Here is a 25,110-nt window from a genome sequence, read left to right as displayed (position 1 = left end):
CATCACTTCAAGAATTATTGTGAAAGGAAAAAAAAAAGGCAACAACCTAGATATGAGAGATGACAAAATGACATGCTGTATATGGGAAAGAATGCATACTGCTGCAGCTGGCTATAGTGATGTAATAGGATGCAGATAGAGGGGAAAAATAAGCCCTATAATATAGGATTTTTTTTTTCTTTTTAATATTGAGAAAGTCTTTTCCCAGCTGCACTTTGAATGCAGTGCTGTAAGCGGCTGCTGGGGAGTTCTGTCTGAGATGGCAGAAATCTGACTGTCCTTTGTGAGGGGCATTCACAGCCCAGGCGGGCAGAGCCACGGTGACCGAGGGGGCCTGCTGGTGACACCGAGCCCAGTGGAGTACTGCTGAAAACAAAACAACTGTTGTAGCATGGCCGTGAGCTGTGCACGTTGTGGCTTGGCATTTTGGGGGCTCATTGGGATGGGATAATGCTGTGGGTCTTCAAACAGCTAAAGGGAATCACTCCTTGGTAGATATTGCTAGTAGTCTAGGAAAGGCAATCCCCTTTGCCTTTAAAACTGGGTTTTGAACTGGTGTGCTAATGGTTTCAGGGGTGGTCTGTGATTTTAGGTAGTATTAGTCCAAGTGCATGGAGGGGATCTTTCCTGTGTTTAACGGTGATTTCTGGGCAATGTGTTATGTGCTGCTGCTGCAGTGCCACACAAGGAATGAAAGTGCCAGATGTGCAGTGCTCCAGAACCATGGTGCTGGTTAGACATTAAGGCAAGGGACTCTACTGGAAAATCCAAGTTTTTTCTTTTTTTTTTTTTTTTTGTGCCTCTGGCTTTTGAACTACGAGAGTCAATTTGTGATCGGGTTTTGATGTTTTCCCATAACTATGGGGGCTGAAACTCAACTTTTAGTCAAAAGCTGAATTCTCATTAAAACACTTCAGGAACTGCATGTTGAAATAAAACCCTAAATGTGACAGCCCTTGTGAGAAATAAAGGGATCTGGGATACTTTGTGCAGTCACTTAGAGTGCAAAGTCCTTAGGGCATCTTTTATTTATCTGCAGCACACAGTCCATGCAGGCTGTAAAAATAATGGATCTTGCAGCCTGTTGAAAGTATTCAGCAGTTCTTTAGGAAAGAGCTTACTGATTGTATTTAGAGACCATATTTCTGATAAAACTAAGCAATTTCCTGTGTGGTTACCAAAGAAAATATCACTCGTGCATTTTTACTGCTTGTGCTTTTCATTATGGATCTATATTATATATCTGAAATTCTGAATGGGTCTGTAAAGTCAACTAGAAATTTGTATAAGCAGTTCTTTCCTCTAAAAAGTGAAATATTCACACAGATTTCACAGAATTTCTAGGTTGGAAGAGACCTCAAGGTCATCGAGTCCAACCTCCAACCTAACGCTAACAGCCCTCCACTAAACCATATCCCTAAGCTCTACATCTAAACGTCTTTTGAAGACTTCCAAGGATGGTGACTCCACCACTTCCCTGGGCAGCCTGTTCCAGTGCCTCACAACCCTTTCAGTGAAGAAGTTCTTCCTAACATCTAGCCTAAAACTCCCCTGGCTCAACTTAAACCCATTCCCCCTCGTCCTGTCACCAGGCACGTGGGAGAACAGGCCAACCCCCACCTCGCTACAGCCTCCCTTGAGGTACCCATAGAGAGCGATATTATCCAAAAAAAAGGGGGAAAAAAATCTGCGCTTTTTTGCTGCAGTCAGGTAAATCACTATGTGACTAGTTTTTCAGTGAAAGATTGCAGCAGGCAGCATTTCTGAAAAATCGTGTATGGTTCACAAGCATAAATCGTGCCAGACTCTGGCTTTCATTGAGTGCTGCTTATTTTTGTCAGGAGAGCATAATCCAAGCTCAGCGCGGGTAGTGCAGCGCTCAGCAGCGTGGTGCAGGTGAAGAAGTGGCGAGGATGCAGCGTTCGAACGCAGCCTCTAGCAGGTAGCACTGACAGACGGAAACTGGCATCAGCTGGGCATCCTGCTTCCCTCGGTGTTGTTGTGCAGGCATGTCCCACGGGTATTGAATCAGAGCAGGAATTAGGAAGAGGCAATTTCTTCTCAAACGCTGCAGTCAACATCATTAAGGATTATATTCCCCAACTGTAGATTGGGTGCTCCATGGCCATAGTTGTAACAGATGGTCTGGATGTCTCGCCTATGAAGGGCAAACCCAGCATCCTTTCCCAGTGCTGAGGTAGGGAATGTAAGCCATTAATTATCAGTTTCTTCTTTTTTTTATATGGAGTCATGGAAAATGACATTTTAAAGACTTTAAATAAAATGTTTGAAACCAATCTGGTTTCAGTTACAGCTTTCTTTAGATATATTGATATACTATATCTTTGATAGTAGACTAAGACAGTGTTCATTGACAGCTGTGAATAGAAGAATAATTGAAACGCTGCCCATCCTTTCAGGACTCCTGGGTCGAAGCAGACATTGCTCAGTCCAACAGGACGACCGTCTGCCATTGCTTGAGAGAGCTCTTAGGAACAAGTGCTGAAGCTTTGCCTTCTCCTTTGAGTTAATAAACCTGTTTTACCTGAATAAGGAATATTGTAAAGATTTGAGATTACTGTTTAAAAGAAAAAAAAGGCTTAGATGAGAGGAATTGTGCTTTACAAATTTACATTGAATCTAAATATGACGTGGATTGCATCAGTAATGGTGATGGTGTAACTCACTGTGGGTTATTTATTTATTTCGCAGAAAACCACTACACTAAGCAGCCTCCAGTCCAGATAATTGTTAGCTACTAATTGGCTCTGAGGAGTTAAGCACTCATAATTGAGGACATTAGTGACTGGTTTGGATCATCATTGCCGTCTGTGAGCTCAGGACATGACACACCTACACAACCAGCCAAGAAGTGACACGCGTAGCTCACAGTTGTGGTGCTAACCAGAAATGTTGTCACGGTACGGGCAGTCCTGTGGGCTCCTGTGGTTCCAGGGAATACCCGTGCCACTCTGCCCTGGGCACAAGGTGGATGGGTCCCTGAGGCTGGCCTCAGGCCATGTAATGGTATGGATGTGCTACGGATGTGCACAGGGGGCTGCTTGGCTTCTGCCCTGCTCCTCTCCAGCATGTTGGCAGCAGTGCAGCCTTTAATACATAAATGCCCCCGCTTCTGAAATACAAAGGGTGGGTGAAGTTCTGAATCAACAGAGCATCCAGGCTCAAGAATTTACTAAGTATAGGGATGCTGCTGAATTAAACACAGCACAGCATGCCTTTTCTTGACCTCTTGTCAAGCATGAAGTTAGGCGATGTGGCAGTGTTTTACAGATTTCATGGAACAGCCTTGAACTTCTTTGCTTTTAAATAGCATTCGGAAAACTCTTAATGAAGAATGGTTGAAGAATAAAAGAATCTATAGAGCTTGGCATGAAACTAATAACTGTTTAATTTCATATGTGAGGAAAAAGATATAACTGTTGTACCAGTGGAAAATGAGTTATGGCTCCTCTGCTAATACACTTGGAAAAAAATGAAAAATGGCTATAAAATAACAGTGGTAATTTAATGTCTACGGGGAGTGGTATTTAACAAAATTAAATGATCTTAAAACCTGACTGGTTCAAATTCCTAGCAAGTAAGAACAGGACCAGCGATCACAAGCTGATTCCAGCATTCCAGGTGGATTTGGCTGGGTTACCAACTCGTAATCTGCTTACCCTACGCCCAATTTTAAAGCTCCTTAAAACCAGGCTGCTCAAAAACACCGGCAAAAGCGTTCCCCTCAGCCTATCGCGGGCTGGTAAGGGAGCTGTTCGCCTCCCGAGTAACCAAAATACGGCTCCGCTCTGCGGGACTCGAGGCTCTCCTGGAGCAGCAGCCGGGCCCTGAGGGCGCCGCCGCCCGGGCTCGCTCCCAGCCCCGCTGCCAGCCCCGCTGCCGGCCCTCCCGTGCCCCCTGGCGGCCGGAGCGGCCCGGCCGTGCCCCGGCAGCCCCGGGCCGGGCGATCTCGGGCCGGGCGCTGCGGCTGCCCGCGGGCTTACCCGGGGTTCGCCCCGTCCGCAAGGCGGCGGCGCGGAGCCTTCCCCGAGAGCAGCCCCCCTCCGCTCGCCGCGGGTTTAGGTGGATGCGAGGCCGCCTGCTTGGGTCGAGAGGGAAGCGAGGAGCACAAGGAGCTCTTCTCGGGTGCTGCCTGCGCTGCGCGGGGCTGATTTTGGTGGGCGGTAGGCAGCCGCGTTGCAATTCACGGTCTAGAGGGGAGCAGTCAGAGCAAACTTGTGAAAACCTCTATCCTCAGCCTTTAAAAGCTCTCGCTGAGCTGAGTGCTTTTGCAGCCTGGTGGTGCGGGGAGCTCTCAGCCCCTCAGCCTTGTGGAGGAGGCACAACCCACAGTGTGGAGCATCCCAGGCCTCTTGCTGCTCTGGGGCCACTGGAAAAGTTCTTCAAAAGATACAAGCTGCACATTCGGCTCTAGCTTAAATTGTGCAGATTGTTTAATAAAGATGATTAGTTTGGAATTACTCTCCACTAGTAGCCTCAAAGACAAGGAGTGTTTGTGAAACCTGCAAGGTGCATTTTTGGGGCTGCAGATTTTGCTGTTTACCTGCATGCTGCTGCTTGCTGTACAAGGCTGACCACGCTCAAACCATTAATAGTCCAACCTCTGCCCAATAGTTTAAAAACAGAAAATATGGCAGTTTAAAATTATCCCTTTCTGAAAAAGGATGCACTTTTATCTTCTTGTAAAATTAGTCATAATGTGACAATTTCTTTTCTTATACAGAAGAGGGTTAAACAAGAAAAACTTCAAGCTTTTAAAGCCATTTTGCTAACAGTCTTCACAAAATAATCTGTCACTTGAATAACATTCAAAGGAGGCGACACTGACAGGTACTGACTGTACTTTCAGGAAGGGCGCACCAGGACTGTAAATGACCTCGCTGCAAAAGATGTGATGTGGGCTATGATCAGTATAGTACTTACAGGCAAATGCAAATGCTACCTCAACCAAAAACAGCCCTGCAAACACCCTGATCCCGTTCTGTAACTGACAAGCATCATTTGGGAACTGTCCTGAGTATGTACGTGGGCACACACTGGATATGACCAATTAATTTACAAATTGCTCAAAATTACAAATTGTTCAAAACTGCAGAGCCTTGTTTAGCACTGGGAAGGAGAGCTGGTTGTGCCCACCCACACGGCACCTTCCTGCACTGACCTGTACGGAGGGCAGACCTGCACTACGGTCCTTATGGTCCTTGGTCCTTACGTGGTGAGGGGAGGCTGGGAGGCGGCCTCATGTAAGTAACAAAGAAGACGGGCGTGCTGCTAGTGCTTGGTTCTGTTCCATTTTATTTGAGTAGTGCTGCTGCAATGTGTTTATATCAAAGGAGAAGTTAAAGCCTGTATGATAGGATTTTTGTTGTTTTGAATTGAGAACTCCTTTTATTCTGCTAATCCTTTCACCGGCTGCAGGCTCTGTCTGCTCTTTTCAAGCTCACAGTCCACTGCTTTATTTCCTGCTCCTCTGTTCTGACTCTTGTACTTGGTCTGATTTCTCTACTTCCTTAACTTCTGACTTGTTCTCCTCTTCTCTTGCCAGTGTGGGGATATGTGGGCTGCATTTCATTACCTTGGTGAGCAAACCTCAGCCTGCCTTGCCCCCTCTATGTGCTGCAATGAATACCGCAGATAAGGCAGAAATACTGGGAAAAGCCTTCTGCTACGGAGTAGGAGACATTTTCCTGGGGAGTTTGTCACAGGAGTAACACAGTGTGAGCTCCAGCACACTGCCATGCAGCGTGTGTGGTGGCAGGGCTGGGGCCATGCAGGGATTACAACCAGCCACCTTGGAGCTTCATATCCCACCTTCCCTTTCTGCTCTTGTCCTGGGCACCTAGAGCAGCATTCACAGTAGGGCAGTGCTGCCAGATGAGACAAGGGGGCCCCTTGCCTGTGGGCATTTAGTATATAAAGGACGCTTGAAGCAGAACACTAATGTGGTGTTAAGAGAAGGCTTTGCACCGTCTGCTAATTTCCAAAGAGAAACTGAACCCCAAACCTACTGTGGTGCTCTGAGAGGGATGGAAAGGAAACCCCTCTTGTTTCTAAAATGCCTGGGTTGCCCTGGAAAGAAAGTGCAGCACTGCACACTATAAATAGTGCAGCTTTGTGCTGTATTAGCCCTTGTTATCTGACTGTCTTATGTCTGTTTTCTGTGCTCTTTGGGCCTCAGTATCCAGACCTGGAAGTTTACCTGAAAGCAGCACAGAGGTGTTGTTAAATCTGATGTAGGTCCTAACACCCTGCCCTGCAGGCATGCTGGGGGTAGGGTGGGGGTCTTCTCTAGCACACCATTTGCCTGATCACCAGCAGAAAACTCCTGATTTTCTGAAAAGCAACTGATAGTAGAACAAGACATCCCAGTTGTGGCTCAAGAGGCAGATGCCAGACCATGCAACTGGTTTAATGTTTGTTCCTTGGCTGAGAAATCTTACTAGAGACAGTTGTGCCTCTGGGACAGCTCTCCCGTGCCCTCTGCACCTGCAATAATCTTCAGTATTTATCAAGAAGAAAAGCAATTACAAAACGCTGCTCTGCAGCTCACCAGCCTAGCTTTAATACCAGCCAAAGAGTTCAGCTGTGTTGGGGAATGCTGTGGGTCAGACGAGGACAATATGACGAATACAGCTTTTTGCCAGCCCAGGCTCTTCAGTCCTGCTCAGTCCAGTGGCAGGGACCCTTGCACCGAGCATAACTTGTGTCATGGAAAAATGTATATATTTTTAAATCTCTATTTGTCTGGCTCATTGTGTATGAGCATGGTGAACAGATTTATTGAACAGTCTGGAAAATTTATCAGCAATTGCTGCCCAGCAGGAAAGCCTCTTCCTGTCTGTTCCTGAAAGTTGTCAGTCTTCATGGAGGTATCATCATTTGCCCAGTTGCCTAATTAGAAAGATGCAATGGTATGCAATTTCAGGAGTTGCACAGTACACTCATCCAAGGGCACAGAAGGAACTTCTTTGTGAGATGGTGCCAGCGGAAGAGACCAGCCTGGAAGCTGGCACTGGCTCCCTGACCCCCACCTCGCTGTGGCACCTCCCTGCTCACCTCGCCTGGGATCATTCTGCAGCTTTTTGCTGCAAAAAACATTCCTCCTTTAATGCACGTACATTCAGCAAAGTGAATTTTGTGAATTCAAAATGTCTTTACATGCATTGGGGCCCTTTCAACTCTCAGCTGTGGCTGCCAGAACCTGCAAGTGAGCCGTGCTTACCCCAGGACTCTGTAGCAGCAAAGGGACTCGGGGTGACAGCTGGCAGTGCATATTTAAAACAAGAAAATATGAAAGGAATAGCAACAAGCTACCCAAAAACTGTTGTGGTATATGTCAGGTTAGAGGAAGAGGTTGAATAGAAATCTCCTTTAAGCTCTACTGCCATTGCTTGTGCTCTTACACAAACTGTATTTTGGATGCAGATATAAACGGGACATGCACAAAGTTTGCTGCTCTTGTAGGTTTCACAGCTCTGTGATCAGAAATCAGTCAGGCACTCAAGTTTACATTCTGGTTGTAAATCTGTGCTAACAAAATTCTGCTGTAGTTAACGTTACCTGTATTAGCACAGTGTCATTACATCTCTAAATGGCTTTGTCTCTGTTCTAGCAAATACAAAGATATCCTTAAGTTTCATTAAAGTCAACAAACTCATGTGGAATTTAAAAGCAAAAAATGGTATTCAAGTATGTTTCCCGGGGTGGGCACAACTACTGCACAGTGGCTTGGGACCAGTTAAGAAAAAGGTCTTTAATCTTCTGTTGGGAGCCCGAGCGCTAAGGGGAGGCATTCCTTCTGTATGTACTCAAAATATGTACAGGATTTCGGTACCTTTTGTAATAGTCTGCTTAAATCTTAATGTGTTGCTTGGTAACTAGCTGTGTCCACGGTGAACAAACACACAGACATATCCTACTGGTCTCTGGCAGAGTTTACTGTAAGAAATTGCTTTAATGCAACAAGATCTACTAGCAGTAGTACAAAAAAAGTTTGTTGGCTTATTTTTAATTCCAAGTATTTTAATTCTGTGATAAAAATAGAAATCTCTTCAAAGCTGAAGGCTAGGCATGTGAAGACACCACCCAGAAACAAATATTTCTTTCCCTTTTCTTAAAATATCAATTCAGCTATTTTTTAATTTAGCTGAGTCTAAGCACAGTGTTTGGAAGTAACAAGCTTGGGTACTTTGCTGGTTTATGCTAACTCATGTTATTACTATTTTCAAGATGCTTAATAAAATGAGCTGATTATTTATGTTTCCAAAGTGCATGGCTTTTCAAGTTTTCAGACTGAAATTAAGAAAATCGGAAACAATGAAACTTATAAGCATTTACCAGAGTTCAAGCTCAGCACTACTTCTTTGGAAAGCCAAACCAAACCAGTCTGCACCCCCTCACCATTTAGAAGAGTTAATCTGCTATCAGTAGCACTGTTTATTTCCAAGATTTCTCGTTCATTTTGTCAGTTTGCATTTATGAAGTCCTAGGACGGTGTTTCTGAAATGGTTTGGTCTGCCATTCAAGGACATCAGAACTGTCTATGTTGTTTAAAATTAGTGATGAAACAAGGTTCGAACCCCCAGGTTTCCAGCTACCCAGGAGACAGGTCTGCTATAAAAACAGGACAAAATCTGAGCAGAATAAATAAGTCAGAAGGAAATGAAAATGAAATATAGTTTGAGATGACCTCCCTGAAAACAAGCAAGAAAGCCCCGTTGTATTAAGCTCTCGGGAGAACTGTTAAAGAATTCTGAAAGTAATTCAGAGAAGGAACTCAGCCTCTTGTTTTCATCCTTCTAGTCCATTCCTTGCTATTCCCTAACAAAAACTGATCCCAGGAGTGTTTTGTACTAAAGGATGATTTTTTTGTGGTATGAAAGCATACAGTTTTAAGCCGTAAGTCCTTGTATTCCTTGAAAATCATTATCTTTAACTTTATGGAGATGCACATACTGATCCTTTCCAAGGCACGGGTTGGCAGGGAGGAAAGGAATGCTCCTCTGAATTCATAAACCTTCCTCACAGGGTGTGAGCAGGAGTGAATGATCTCACAGCAGTATATGGGACTACGAAATACCCATCTTATATGATGTGTGCTAATAGTTGGTTCTGACTGTCTCACAGTAATTGCACAATGTAACAGCAAAAAGATGGAAAATGCTCAGGAACTACAAAACACTAGAAAACTATTGATGCTTTTCTTTGCCGAACCATTAGCTTATTATGTTATGCACAAATATTCAACTGCAAGGAGTTTCCTGGAAAACTGCTTAATTTGTAGAGAAGGCACTTCCATATGTGAGCTCAACTTCTGTTGTCCATTGTCTGAATGCTTCTCTGTAGGGACTAAAGAGATCTAGAAAAGAAAAGCAGCTTTTTCTAGCTGTATTGCCCATCCCTGTGTGATTATCTGGTCCAGATTTAATGTAGCATTATTAATGCATCTGTGACTTGTCTGGTGTCACAGGTGAATGTAACAGGCAGCCTCATGACATGAAGTGACATAGATCATATAACATTGTAGATTTTAGTTCTCTGACCTAGTGTATTTGATCAAAGAATGAGATTCTTTCTTAAGTTGATTTTTCCTGGCTTTTGTGACTCTAAATAAGGTCTTTTTATTGTTTAAATATATATTTTTTGGTTTATTATATTAAGATGTTTGGCCTGATCTAGATTATGTGGCTTCATGAAACTGATGAAAGAACTATTGTTCTTCACAGAAGAAAAACTGCCGCTCATCCAGATCACTGACCTATTTCTTGGAGTCAGAAGTAACCTTTCTGAAGTCTTCCTGATTTCTAATGCTATGTTTTACATTATTGATCTTGAAGCCCTATGTTTGATGTGCAGTTACAACAGTATTTAAGGATCAAGTAAAAAAAAATCAACTTGCCAAATGCCGAAATGGTTTATTTCTTCATAAGGTTTAGTACTATTCTAAAGAAAGCTGGAAATGAATTGGAGCAATTCAGCTGTTGGGGTTATTCCATTACTCAATGATACAGCCATTCCTCAGACTTAAACATCACCAGTAAATGCCTCTCCACCTTTCTTTCTCTGAAATCCAGTGGAATTTGTCCCTGTTGTCTGAAAGGAATGAGGAAGCATGTCCAGGAGCAAGAATTCAATCAGCTCATGGTAACACGAGAGTGGGCCATTCATTACCCCGAAATCAGAAAAATAGAACGTATGAGTTCCTGAAGATGGGAACAATTTGTAGAGAGCCATTCCTCTAATCTTGCTTTTCAGCCCCAACGACCAGAGGCCAGTGTCAGAAGAACATGACAGGAGAATAAACTACTACTGCATAAGGAGTTTTTTTTTGAGGCTGGCATGCGAAGAAAATGTATTTACCATTATATATGGCTTTCTTCTGCAGGAGAACAGGGCTTTCGTATTCTCTATGCTTTCTCACTATACAGAGAGGGACACAGGCATTTAAAATGGAATTAGGATGCCGAGATGCTCAGTCCATGCTGGATTGCTGGTTCTTCACCATAGAATATCTGCTAAAGAAGTCTTTGGAAGACTTCTGGGTTTTTCAGGACCAGAAGAAAAAACAACACTGTTAGGATATTTTATATTTGGGGCACTTTGGTACTGACAAATGCCTTCTCATTTTGTCATGCAGCAATCAAGATGACAAAAAAGCGTGGCAGCTAATAGAAACTCCCCCTGCAGCCCAACAAAAAAAACGGGGTCTTGAAAGGAAAAGTTTGGCACACAAAAAGCTCCAAACACAAAAAAGCTAAACCTCCACCAAACCATTTCTGCTTGTTGTGAGCTTGCCAAAGCAGAACAGACTTTCTCAACAGAAAAGGCTACATTATACTAGAAGGAAATGAGCTGCAAGGCACAGGAAAAGGGAACACGAGTGGAGATTTATGGCGCCACTGAAAGCAGGCACTGTACTGCCAGATCAGGAGTAAGACACTACTAAAAGATGCTACCTTTGTTTTTCTGTCTGTCAAGGAAGGAGAGTTTCTGTTGCAGTGTATCTGCAGTATTGACGTCCATAACAAAGTCCATCAATTCAGCCTTCTGATCAGAGCAGCTGTGGTCTGCCTAATCAGAATTTTCCATTTTTTAGAAAAACAGAAGGAAAAAAAAAACACTCAAACCCGAACCACCAGTCAATGAACATCTGCCAGTTACTAACTAGCAAGGAGAACTGTTACAAACGTTGCAAGTTTCGCTTAAGTACCGACAACTTCCTAAAGTACAAATCTTGTGTGTGTTTTATTTTTTATTCTTTGAAAAAGTTTTCATTGTCTACTAATGCTGTTTCTGAAGATCATATGGAGGAATTTGGAAGGATTTGTTCATACTGATATTAACTTTTTTTTTTTTTTTTTTTTATTGCTGTTCTTGCTCTCGGTATTGTACATGGGGGACGTCATGTGCTGAGTCCTCATGGATACAGACTGCGGCAGAAAGGCACATCTGTGGACAAACAAAACAGTTTCCCATTTCTGGCATGACTCAGTTAAGAAAAATATAAAGTTGTTTGTATTAATTAATTAACTTATGTTTATGCCAGGAATTTCTAGTTAGAGCTCTTTTTTGCCTCCCTCTGTGAAATCAGCCTGCGAGGTAGCCGGCTAGCCCTGAGAAGCTGCAGGACCTCCCTGGAATTTTACCAAGCTGAATTTGCACTTTGCCACGGATTTACTTGCAAGTAAAAACAACAGCATGTTTTCAGCTCCCTAAATGCACATGAAGGCCTACTCCAAAGGATCCTGATGGAGAACTATGTTGGCACCACCTCGAAAAACATGAGAACGCACTATGGTCCCTTAAAATATATCATCCTATAAATGTAACTTGTACAAGCACTCTGGACGGACCTTTCTAGGTTTCTTTCTCTCAAAATGTAATATATGATCTTTCTCAGTAGCATACACCTTTTTTGATACTGGGTATCACCCAACTGAGGACACCTATCAGCTTTTCTTTACATATGGAACCTGGACATTGAATTTTCAGTAGTTAGGAAGCTCAGCCTATGACTCTGGACTGTGTGGAAAAATTCCTTCTCAAGTACTTCAAAAGTACCTTTGTGGTTTCTTATTACCAGGGAAGATGTACCATTTATCTTGAACAAAAACTGACTCTATTTATTTAACCATAATTTGCATTTATAAGAGGACAAGATATTGAATTACATTTCTATGCAGTCTAGGTCTGTCCTATTGTCCTGAAAAAAAGTAGTCATGTAGGTTTAAATACATTGTCTGCTATGCCAGCAAGCACCACGTGGAACTGAATGCTCAAAATATAAGTTAGCAACAAGTGTAACGGAGATAAGGAAGACTCTTTCTTTTTAGAAACATCTTTGTGTGTGTGTGTGAGAGAGAGAGAGAGACAGAACCACTGAGGTAATCTGTATTGCTCTCACAAGCCAGCAAACAAAAGCGTGTCCTGAAACTTCAGCTAGCTATGAAAGTGCACTGCTCACACACAGGCTCAGAGAGGGAGAAGCTCCTTGCTGCAACACCATTGTTTTCTGTGATTCCAGGTAGGATCACAGAAGTAGAAAGAAATCACCTCGAGATGTGGGTGTTTGTCATCTTTCTCTCATAATGTTTCTTTCTGCTACAGTCCTGTGACTTGGATACTGCTCCAGGAGAGTCCACCTGGCCTGTCTAGGAATGATCTCCTAATTATTCCTTAGGCTACTTGATAAAGAGGTGGATCTGACCAGCGCTGGTTGATTCAATGACCAACAAGCAGTTTCCTCAAGCAACAATGGCACATGAAACATTACCAAGTAGCTGGCATTAATACCTATCCATTACCACTTAAGTTCTTGTATTTTTTAAAAAACATAAGTATAAAAACTATTCCTAGCTCTTCATGTTCTCCTTGCTTAGTGTTAAGCGAGCAGCCTGCTGGATCCTGTAGTAGATTTCTGTATAAAAGCCTGTGGGACTTAGGGCATGTTAACATGACAGGAAGCACGCAGGAAGGCTGGTAAGTAGAGTTTTCTGTGAAGGGCAAGGAGGAAAAATCACATCCAGTGCAATTATAGCTCTTGGTATCTCAGAGCGCTGTCCTTGGAAGTGGTATTTATGCAAATGTAAACTTCCTGTAGATCCTGTAGATGGATGCGTCGTTGTTAGTTAATGAGAACAATGCCAGGCAGGTGTAGTGGCAATCAAGGACATTTATTTGGTGGTTTTCTTGATGCATTAGCATCATGCAGATAATATTTTCCATTATGTGTTATGACAGTCCTGACAGGAGGAAGCACCTGCGATGTAAGGAGGCTTTTCGGCTCATATATATTCTGCTGAGACCATCAATAAGGTGGCTGGCTAACATCACCTGTGGGACAAAGTGAGTGTTGGTTTTTGGGTGATGTTGACAGACCAATTCCAGAAAGCTATTTCCAGAAACAGCAATAGCTGAACGTATTGCTCACAGGCCATCTGATAACAGTTCTGATAATATCACTGTGGGATGGGCTTGAATTGGGAAGCTGTTTATAGGAGATCTTATGCCAAGCTTAGGTGTGAACAGAATAAGTACTTCAAACGTGTTCAAGCAACCAACTGAAAGTTGGCTGATGCAGATAAATTCCACCTATGCTCAGCAATATAAGGAGATGTATTTAGTTTTAGCTGGCATATTGCATTGTGGCTCAATTTGAAGGTCTTCTAGTGGGTCTTATATAGCCTGGTTTATGCTATATGGATGTATGGATTTATACAACAGACTTCACCAAAATGTGAGTGTGACCCTATGCCGAATTGCATGCAGCTTTACAAGCCCAATAAACAAATGCTTTGAGAAGTTTAACTGGTATACATATATATATGTATGTATAAAACCACTTAATCTGTATAAAACAAGCAGTCAGACATCTCTTATTAAACAGTTAAACATCTCATGTATGCAACTTGTGCATACAGTTTCATGTACATTTCTAATGTAAGAATGGTAATTTTGTAACTCAGACCGAAAGTATCAGGCTGGTATCAGACCTTAATCAGGCTGCTGTTTGTAATTCTTGTACTTTTCTAAAGAACAGTGGAATGTGGCAGGAGCCACACAGAGCCAAGTCATGGAACTTCTTACCCTGTTTTCATCTGCATTGGCACAACTCTTATTGAAGGCACTGGATAAGAATTTCTCTGTATAGCTCATGTGCCTGTGCTCATAGAAAAGGCATGCAATAATCTTAATCACACATAGAGCTCTACAAATAATGTATAACCAGCTACGTAGAACATGCATAAAATAACCGTTGAATTAAATATGACATTGATTTGTGTGTCTCCTAAATAAATAGTAATTGGGTTTTCATGCAATTAGATAGTATCTACAAGTTATTACTTAGTAGACAATAAAGCACGTTACTACTTTTTAAGCTGCACCACTTCATCGGAGTATTGGCAAGGTTAATTTGCAGTGTAATTGAGTACGTTAGGAGGTTATTAATAGCATGAGAGATTTGTTTTCACTGTCTGTAACCATACTTAAGATGAAGCAGTTTGGGTGCTCCTACAGCAAGTCTCAGGCACTTTCCAAAATTCTGTAGCAGAGATGAATTGCCAGAAGGATTTGTTACTAAACTAAACACAGTGCTCAGTTTTACAGTCATTAAGTATCAGTTTCTTTTTAGCATTAAAACAACAAGTTTTTATATTTAGTACCTGTGTTTATATAAGGACACCCCTAAGAGGTGTTTTTTGCCTTAATTTGAAACAGTCTTCTTCTCTGAGTAGGCTTGTCTGCACACAAATCTTAAAGATGTTAAAGTAACAAAGTCCTAAGTGATGTGAGAAAGCTAGGCTGCTGGGAGAAGTCAGGGGCCATGAGATGGCTATAGAATAGGCATATTTGTATTCCTAACTCGATATACTTTGTTCTGCCATTTTTGGGGGGAATATTTTCCGTTACGAGACCAGTATTTTTAGGAAAAAGTTTTTCAGAACTCTATAAAGAGAGGATAACATTTTGTTTTGTAAATCTACTAAGATGGCATAGCAGTTTTCATGACATTGACAAATACCTCACTTGTAAAAGTAGTAAGAAAATTGTCCTACAATTGAACATACAGAAGGACGATGGAAGAGGAACAGTTTCTTTGCGGGGCGTTAGCACAGGCTGGGTCTGCCCCTGCTCCCTGAGCCAGGATGCGTCCCGTGGTGTAGGGCAGTTGGGGCGCTGCTGCTGGCTCTAGCAGCTGGAAGCCTGCAAAGCCTGAGCTGGATGAAGCGGTGCACCTGTACCTTGAGACGCTTCTTATTTCCACGGGTGCGACTGTGAAACTTCCTGGGGTTGTAATGGGCTACGAAGTATTGGGTGACTCTGATGTAACTGGGGTGCTCCCAAACACAGTGGTATCGATGTTCACACCTCAGTGCCTTCTCTTTCACCTTGCAGCATTGTGCTGGGGAGCGCTCAGAAATCAATCCGATTTGTTCCTTCGATTGCAAGTCATAGAATGCTTTATTTTAAACTAGCAGAATTAGTGTACAGTTGGCAATCACAAGCTTATTAATCACGTTTATACTCTGATATTCACAGTATTTCCCAAACACCCCCTCATGTTTTCCCTTCCTTTTACTAATTAGCAAAGATTTTCATTCCCTACATCCAACCTGTGGCTGGCAGGAACTGCAGCCGTCAGCTACAACGGGACGCTTGGCGGAGAGCTTACAGCTCACCGCATCAAACTAACTTTATCTCACAGCGCCAAACCATCCTCTTACATTTTTGTATCCGCAGCACCTCTCCACACTATTGGCATAAAGAAAACTTGCCAGAACATTGAGCGAAAAAGAAACAGCACTAACTCCACGCAGAGCAAGAAGAGGTTTAGCTCAAAGGCGGCATTTTCCCAGGGTTTCCAAGCAATCCGCCTTTGCCATGGGACGCGCCGGGCTTGGATAATTAAACCCCAGAAGGGAAAAAGGGTTTTGCCCCAGACGCGGGGACAGGGGCTGGCTCGGGAGCCCGGGGCTGCCGCCGTGCCCGAGCCCTCTGCACACCCTCCCCGCGCTACCTTTAGCGGGCAGGGAACCTGCGAGCCGCCCGGCAGCCTCGTGCCTCGAGACCCCCAACCCAGCCTCCCCTTCCCTCCCGCTCCGCTCGGCGGCAGCCACCGGTGCCGGGGGGCGAGCCGGGGGGCGAGCCGTCCCGCCCTTACCGATGATGATGGCACAGGCGCTGCCCAGCCCGATCTCCTTCTGCAGCGCCACCCGCGCCGGGCCGCCGGGCCGCTCCCCGCGCTGCTCCCCGCCCGCCATCGCTGCCCCGCGCCGCGCTGCGCTGCCCCGCTCGGCCCCGCGCCGCGCATGCGCCGCCCCCGCTGAGGGGACGCTGAGGGGGGCTGAGGGCAGGGCGCTGGGGCTGGTGCGGGGCGAGGCGTTAGCGGCCGGCAGCGGGAGGGAGGGGGCAGCCCCGGCTCAGCCGCTGTCCCGCCGCCTTCCTTCCGTCACACAGTGCGGTGATTTGAAGGAAAAAGCCGCCCCGACCCGCGCCGGTGCGCTGTGGGCACAACCCGTGTCGGTGCACTGTCTGCCTCATCATCGGTAACATCACTGAGGCGGCGGCAGGAGGTGCGAAGTGTTTCTGCCTTTGTTTGCCTTCCCGGTCTCCGGGCTGAGGGGAAAAAGCGCACAAAAAGCCCCGTACAGCGGCTCCGTGTGTGCCGCTGTCCATACCGCCTCGGTCCTGGGGGCTCACCTGCGGCCGCCGTGCCCTCGGACAGCAATTAATGCTGAGGTAAATTTAGGTGAGATAATGTCCCTTAGTAACTCACATCACTCCCTGAACAAGCTGCTTCACAGAGTGACAGTGGCTCACGTTTTCTGTGCTCTCAGATGAAGTCAGAAAGTTAAACCCGAGGTTGAGAGCTCTTCTGTTCAAGCTGTGACTGCCCAGGGTTTACTGACGGAAATTCCCGCTCCTTGCATATAAGCCAAGGTAAATGCCACCCTGAGAGCAGTTCTGCGTTCATCATGTGGGCCCTCCGCACCTAAGGGAGTATCCCCCTGGGGGCGACCTGTTCTGAAAGTGCAGAGGCAGAAACATTTCCTCACAAGAAAATGTGCTCTCCAGGAGATGTAGGAAGAAGGTAGGCATGGGCCAGTGGAGTGGCCAAGAGAGAGATGGAAATTGGTCATGGGGCACTGGTGTCGATGGGAGGAAGAAGGTCTGGGATTGTAAGACCTTGGCAAAGAAAAGTGGCAAGTTTCTATGCTGACATAGGTCTGATTTTGTTTGACTTTAGAATGAAAAGTATGGCCTGGAAACTGGTGAGTCATCTGAGGGAATCAGTGGACTGTTCTCACAAAGCTGATAATCGTAAGTGATTTTGCTTCATAAAGCTGCTTTATGCCGCCACTCTTATAGAAAGATTTATTGATTTTTCGGAGACTGAGACTTGTTTCGTAAATTGATCTATCACTCCACAGAATTGTTGTTTCTAAACGAATTGCCTCACTAACTACTTCTAAAATGCTCTTTTATTGAATTACTATGTCCTTTTTGTAAGGAAGCATTTTACAGGAAGATTTTCTTTCTGAACTACATAAATGGTAGTACTGTTCTCATTTTAAAGACAGGGAAATGTGAAGGCTACAAATTAAAGTTCAGATGCTCAAAAGCAACCTGATCTTTTACGTATTTCTCCTAAGTGGTTTAAATGATCATTTCAGAGCTATGCTTTTCACTGGCAGCAACTGAAGTTATTTCTAGTACCTCTGAAAGTCTCTATATGCTAATCTTATATAGGTATTATAATTAACTCAGTGCAAATTTATCTGTGACAGTCTATTGTTTTGTTCAAGATAAAAAGAATATCGGATAGAACTTCATCAAAGTACAAAAATCAAGAAATAAAGAATGAATCTGTTGTTAACAGTTACTAACTGCATTACTGAGTTCTAAGAGCCTGATGATGAAGTTTAAGACCATTTAACCTTTACAGATCAACCACAAAATCTGTTAAGTGAATGACCACTTAGAAGGATAACACTACACACAGTTTCTTTTGCTGTGGTAGAAATGTTGGTTTGCTCTGAAATATGTGCATAATCTTTGTGGTTTTGTGCGGAAGATAAAAATCCCAGTCAGCCCTCTTATGGTGATTAGCAAGAAACAGTGTGCGCTGGCTGTGGGATGATGAAAACAAATACTAGAATTAAATTAACTCTAATAATCTTCTCTAACTCTACTGTGCAGTAGCTGCAGTTCTTTTTTCTTTTTTTTTTTTTTTTGACTCCTCTCACCCTTACCCTTTAACATTCTGACCAATTTAGGGGACTCCGCCAAGGAAAATAAAAACATTAAACAATCATACACGTGTATGCTCTGCTTATTGATATAAATATCTTGTTCCATGACTGTTCCTCCTTGCTGAAAGACACGAGGCACATCTCTGTGATTTGATTCATATGTTTTTAAGTATTTTACTGGTATTAAGTTTGGAAAAACCTAACAGAAAAGCACTGGGGGAGGCACACAACAAAACATTAAAACTCAAACAAAAAAAAACCAAAAACTCAACAAAAACATTAAAACTCAAAAAAGCAGAGGAACCTTCAGAACATTCTTTCTTCCCATTCGATTTCACATTGGGTGCATTTTGAACAAGGCTAAAAGAACAGTGCTGGCACAGGAGAACCACAGGGTGGAATCTCATCTCCATGCCAGGAAGACTTTGCAACAGAAACGCTAATGAACGGGCACATCTGATAGTGGCTCAGCAAGGCAAGGAAGTCACGGACTATACCTTGCAGGTTCAGCACCAGATCCTGTTTTGGGAGTTCCATGTTTGAGGGCATCAAACTCCCCTGCCTTTGTGTGGGCCTCTTCCCAGAAGGACCAGGAGGCCTTTGGCTGCTGGGCAGTGTGGGTTCCCAGGGCAGCTGCTCTCTCTGAGCCTCCTATGGGAAAGACCTAAACCCTCAGCTGCCCACCCAAAGAAGGATCTTATGAACATCCATTTGAAGAGACCTGCACAGATAAAGGTATATGATAGTCCTTTTCTCAATATGCACAGGATTTTTTGGTAGGTGCTTATTTGTGATGTCTGCCAGAATGTACTTCCTACTGCAGACAATAAGCTTGTAAGAAGCTTAGTCTAATTACCTGGTTGTGGGGGTAACAAACATGGTAGGCAAACAAGGTTGGATGCAACTGTGCCGGTGATGGAGGCTGAGGATGGCTGTTGGGCAGTAGCGGCGCAGTCTCTCTGCGCTGTTTGAGGCTGAGTACATGGTGTGTGGGAAAGTGGTTATAGGCAAGGGGATACAGCCAGGAAACCCATCTGGGTAATTTAATTTAGGAGTGTAGCCTTGGATCCTTGTATACTACTTCATTTTCTCCTCTGTCTTTGGAAAGAAGATAAATTCTTTACCTAAATCCATATAAAGAACTTTGATTTACTGTTTCTTTTCCCAGTGTGTGCATAAGTAATGACTTCCCTTTTTAAAGTTTAAGTGTTTTTCTGTTGCTGAAGGAGAAAGCAGGTGGCAGTTTACGACATGAGCATTCGATAAGCCAATATCCATAGCAAAACACAGGAGTGTAAAACAGCAGTGGTCCAGAAACCTGTTGGAAAAGACAGCAATGACAAAGGTTGCCCTCATTAGCTGCCAAAAAAGAGTTATTTATTTATTTATTTAGGCTGAGTGCCTGCCTGTTTCACTGTGCTTTCTGCATGAGGGTGAAGAGAGGATTTTGCTCATCACTTTTTTTGTGGTAGTATTGGCTGCTTATTTAAGTTGTGCATTCTGTCCTATGGCTAGTAATGTTCCAAAATAAGCAAGTCAGAGGGCATGTACGTTCTAATTAGTAGTTATCTGAGACAGCTTTCAGTGCAAAGACTTCTTTTAAATTGTTTTGGATCTGAACGTACTGTATCTACTTGAATGACGAAATGTTAGTAAGCAAAAAAGCCAAAGTTCTTTGTAGGAAGGCAATTGCTGCATAGCAACTGCACAGAGAGGATGCAATGAAGCTTGCATGTGTTCTTTTGTTGCTATTTTGGTCCTCCTTTTCTCAATGTTCTGAAATGTACAGAAATTATTAAAGTTGTTGGAACTAGTCACTTCATTCATTGCTACTTATACTCTTAAAAAAAAAAAAAAAGAAAGAAAAAAGAAAAAGCAGGGGCAAACATTGCCATTTTGGTGTTTGTATTTTGGGAAGAAATAATAATGGAATTTAATATGACAGCTAAGAAGGGATGCTCTAGTTTTCAAATGAATATAGTCTTTAACGTACATGGAGCATATTAGAAGAGAGCTAGGTTAAAGCAATGCACAGATTGTCTATGAGATTATACTCTTTCCAATCTGACTTTTTTTTTTTTGTATCCTTCCAAACAAATTTCTATTTTCTTAAAAGATATCCAGCTGTTCAAAATTGAAACATACTACGACTGTTGCTGAAAATAGTTGTTCAACTTTCAATTTAATGGGGTCACCATAAACAGCAGCTGGGAAATAGTTACATGGAAGGATAAAGTATCTTGTAGTGAATCTTTAAACAAAGCAGTAGGCTGACTGATTTAGCAAAAGGCAATTTGGGGAGCAATGGGATTGTAAAGTGAATCTTAATTGCTAATAAACTTGAACGTAAGGTTTGCCATGTTTGCTTGATTGTTAGAAATTTCATATCATTGCAAATTTTATTTATAAAAAAGAAACATCCTTTTACTTTTGTAACTTCCTAAATGATTAAGTGAGGGCTGAGTAACCAGGATGTGGGGAGCATTCTTTACCAAGAAGTATGAAGATCCTTCGCACCAGACACTGCCCTACACTTGAGCTTCAGAACAGTTCAAATGTGGTGTGCCAAGAAGTGGAGTTTTCTGCTCCATAACGGTTAGTGTGGGTGCTGAGAACACAGAGCTATACATGGGAATCCAGCAACCATCGTTAGCCAAAAAGATCTTGTGGCATGCAGGTGGTGAGAGGTCTCTGCATGTAATCAAGCATTTGATTGTCTCCTCTCATCTGAAGTTTTTGAGACTAGTCACATCCCCTTCAGTAAGGGACAGGATTGTCACCAAGAGCTGGAGTTAGCAAGTACATGGTCTTCAGGCTTACAACAGGGACTTTTGAGTGGGTTGAGCTTTAAGAGTGTGTTCCAGGCTTGCTGAATGGAGATCTGGATAAGATGATCAGAAAAGTAAGCTGAGAACTGGGTCGTCTGTGAAGCTCTCTTCTGAATTCTGCAACGTGTTGCATTATTTGAGTGTTGGGAACACCTTAGTTGGTAAGGCTGACTGGACTGACTGGTTTCACTCTTTCATGGTCCTTTGCAAGATCTGGGAACTTGAATCCAGTGATTTAGAAGGTTCAGGAGATTCTTCAGGCCATATCACTGTGTTTTGAGCTCCTGTAGGAGGGATGTGACTGTACTCAGTGAAGGCTCACCTAGCATTAATAACTCCTGCCAAAGACCCTGCAAAAGACAGTAATGTACCAAAAATCAGCTCACTTTGAGTAGCAGGCTTTCACCCTTAGATTCTGGTAACCAGAATATTTGTTGTCTTTTAGGTAAATTATTCATCAAGTGTGAACTGCTGGACACCTAGCAAGACTTTGTATTTCTAAATTTCCAGCTGTATAAAACAGGCCATTGCATGTTAAATTATATCACTGCTTGAAAGACATTTCATGATGGCTCATAAGTAGATGAGTGTAAGGAGATTATGTAAAGAGTTGTTTGTAGGTTGTTGATGAATTAGGTTTCCAGAGCCAGGGTTATTGAAAGAACCCCCTTTCAGTTGACCGCTCATACAGTTAGCATATGCTGGAGTACATGGGGATGCAGTCATGTAGGGGACTTGAGAGGATGATCAATTTTGGATCAAACATTTGTTTTCTGATTTTTTTTAAAAGATCTCTAGCAGCACAGTAGTATTTTAACTGTAATGACTAAAAAGCTTTTCTCAATCATCAATTTATTTTTTCTTTGTAATGAACATAATTCTATTTTTTCTTCCTTGGTGGTCAGGAGGAAATTGACTCATTTTCTGTAACAGCATGCTTTAGTTCATTTATTTATTTATTTATTTATTTATTTATCAAGAAAGGTTTCGAAACCCTGTTCTTACTGCTTTCGTCTGGACTGGCTTCAATTTCTGAAGATGGTGGCTTAAGCTGGACATAGCATTGAAGCTAATGCATTGCAACTGCTAACTAGGTTGAAATAGTCACCTGCATTTCTTCCAAGTGGCATTTCAAGTGTTGTTCTGTTGGCTCAGGTTTTTGGTTTGAGGTTAACCATGGCGTGTTTCGCTTCCTTTTCAGAAGGAAAAGTCCCACCATGTTCTTTTCCCTCTACATTGCTACTTACCCTGTCCATCCCTATACTGCATCTGTGTGCTAGATCCTTTGGTTCTTCTTGGACCAGTCCATTAGTTGAATATAATTGCCCTATGATATCTCCGTATCAGTTGAGACTATCCAGAATTACATTCCATGTTTCTTCTTTCAGTTCAGTTGCTCTCTGCTTGGTGCACCCAAAAATTATTGGTCTCTGGTCACTCAAAATAAATAATATTTGTCCCTGGATAGATTCTAGGGGACTTACCTCGAAATTTCTTTCCCATTTGTCAGTACATTGTGAATAACAATTGAGAGAGCTTTTTTTTTTTTTTTTTTTTTCACAAACTAGTTTCACATGTAACTTACAATTCTCACTTGGCTTTTATTTCTTATTATCTTGCTTATGAATATAATACTTAGGGCAGAGTTGAAGGCTCTACTTTCTAAAGGTAATTAGTTTGTGTCCACTCTCCCCTTTACTCGCTAACACTAATTCCATCCTCATCGGACACAAAAACCATGACTCGAAATGCTGTGCACGCCTGTCATCCTCTGTGAAGCCCAGTAGATGGCACTCTGGTCCTGTAACTCAGTATTTTAAAGTGATCACAAGTGTCCCCGTGCTGATGATTTTAAGTAGTCGTTTCTCAAAGTCTGGCCTCTAAGCTTGAAATTAAAATTACTGTGGGAGTATTAAAATTAAACTAACTATTGAAGTAAAAGTGTTGTTGACATGGGTTTGGGTTAACATAGTCTTAAAAAAAGATAATAATCCTTCTGGGTATATCTACAAAGCACAATTTGATATAGTACACCACTGAGGGAGTGAGCTGTGTCTGTGAGGATGTGTGTCAGTGTGCTGTGGGCTTGCACGCAGGGCAGCTGCCTTCTTGCAGGGTGTAAGTCAACTGCCAGAGGAAACCTCAGGGCTGCTAGTCCAAACACTTCCCACTGAGACATGATGCAGCCTCTTACCTTTTTGATACTCTCCCTGATAACTGATTGTTTCAAGGCAGAGTCAGTGGTGCCTAGCCTAACCTTAGCTCTGCCTTGTAAGGGGCTAATGCCTACCGTGTCAGTTAGCTCCATTAATCCAGGAGTCTGGAGCTCTCTCAACTCTCCCTGACCCGTGAGCACTTTTGACTCTTCCAGGACAAAATCAAACAAGTTAGCTGAGCCATCACCATCTGGCAGTGGTTTGAACCAACTTGTTTGACTTTGCCCTAGAACAGACTAGAAGTGCTTACGCAGTCAGTTACTGGGTCTCAGCTGGAAGGTGTTAACCTGCAGCTGAGAAACAGAAAGGAACAGCTTTTAAATGGCCTGTGAACTGTGTACTCAGGGTGAGAGGCATTACATGAGCCTATTGGCTTTTCCTGAAAGAGACAAGGTGAGCTCCTATGGCCCATGTCAATGGAGAGGTGATTTAAGAAGCCAGCCAGTCTCTGATGCTGGCTAGTGCTAGCATCTCATCCTCCAAAGGTGTGTTCCCTGCCTGTAGATGGGATTGCTGTGCCTGAGTGCGCCCACCCACTGCTCTGCGGGTGTGCTGCAAGCACCTCGGGACAGAGTCGTTTGTAGAGAGAGCCTTGTTTTATTGTCTGCTTCAGAGAATGAGGAAGCCAGTTCAGCGCACCAGATTATCTAACAGCCTTCAAGATCTGAAAAACAAAATGACAACAACAAAACAAAAACACACAAAAAAGCCACTTTTCCCCTTATTAGTAAGCTGGCATCTCTATTGTATCATGTGATAGTAAGGAACTCATAACATCTGTACAATATTGATTCTGAGGAGAGTAACAAATTGGAACATGCATCATGCTCTTCATTTACCACACTGGTGAAAGTTTGCACAGCAAACTTACTACAAATAAAATAGATTATACGCAAGATAGAGAGCTGTCTTGCAGACAGAAATGTATATTTGGTTTCGGCAGTAATCAGTGCATTGTGCTTAAAGTTCATACACATCCCCTCCAGTATTTACCTATTAAAAGAGTTCACAGAAACTACGCTGTAAACCTGCCGGAATAATTTTTATTAAATAATTTTCATTGGTAAACAGGGAAAACAGAGCTGCAAGGAGGTTAAACTCTGGGCTTGGCTTCCCCACTAATGACAAACTCTGGCCCCAGAAATTGCTGAGACAGAGATGACAGGCTCTCGCAAGTACATGGGGTCATCCGTCCACCCCTCCTTTCTGTTGCTGCAGGGTACAGGTGCACTCCAGCAGAAGGACTGGGTTATTTTGAGCTTTGCTCACACACAAGGCAAAGCAAGAGGGAGGTGTGGATAGTGTCCACTGTCTCATGGACTTGAGTCTCCTGCCACCTGTCTCGTGCACTTGAGCAACACCAAACCTTTCTTTCCTTACACTGCTTGAAGAATATGGACTACATGAGCACTGCAGCACTTTTGGTAGTTTTATTTCAGTACTTGATCATCATTTATAACCTGCCAGCCCTGGATGGTTCCCAGTCAAAATAACTTGTGTGTAGAGAAAAGGTTCCTGAGAGCAGGGATGCTACGCACAGGCAGGATTGCTAGTGAGCCCATTGCTCACATCTGCTCTGTGCCCTAGACTGGGAAACAGCGAGTGATACTCAAACTTACTGTAATCTTGGACAATTGTACCTCTCTAGCTTTGGCTGCCTATCTCTAAAACAGATGTTTTCTTCCCATTGCAATCTGCCTTGAGACTTAGTCTTATGTGTTGTATTATATTTTGGTATTATCACTGGTAGACTTTTTCAAGTGGAGGAGGGACAGGAGGCCTTTTCTTTGT

The 25,110-nt window shown here is 43.1% G+C and overlaps 1 protein-coding gene across 3 annotated transcripts in view; it reads right to left on the bottom strand.

Moving 5' to 3' along the window:
- SLC7A10 (solute carrier family 7 member 10) overlaps positions 1 to 16,283 on the bottom strand; it is a gene marked incomplete at its 5' end in the record, with an annotated part of 41,024 nt that extends 24,741 nt beyond the window's left edge. For all 3 annotated transcript variants that reach the window (XM_084533811.1, XM_084533810.1, XM_084533812.1), the window contains one exon: positions 16,184 to 16,283. In XM_084533811.1, the coding sequence (XP_084389937.1) occupies positions 16,184 to 16,283 (100 nt within the window). The remainder of the gene's footprint in view (positions 1 to 16,183) is intronic.
- Positions 16,284 to 25,110: the final 8,827 nt, after the last annotated feature.

Source organism: Aythya ferina (genome assembly GCF_964211825.1).
Source record: "Aythya ferina genome assembly, chromosome: 12".
Lineage (NCBI taxonomy): Eukaryota > Metazoa > Chordata > Aves > Anseriformes > Anatidae > Aythya > Aythya ferina.
This window is presented reverse-complemented; position numbering and strand designations above follow the sequence as displayed.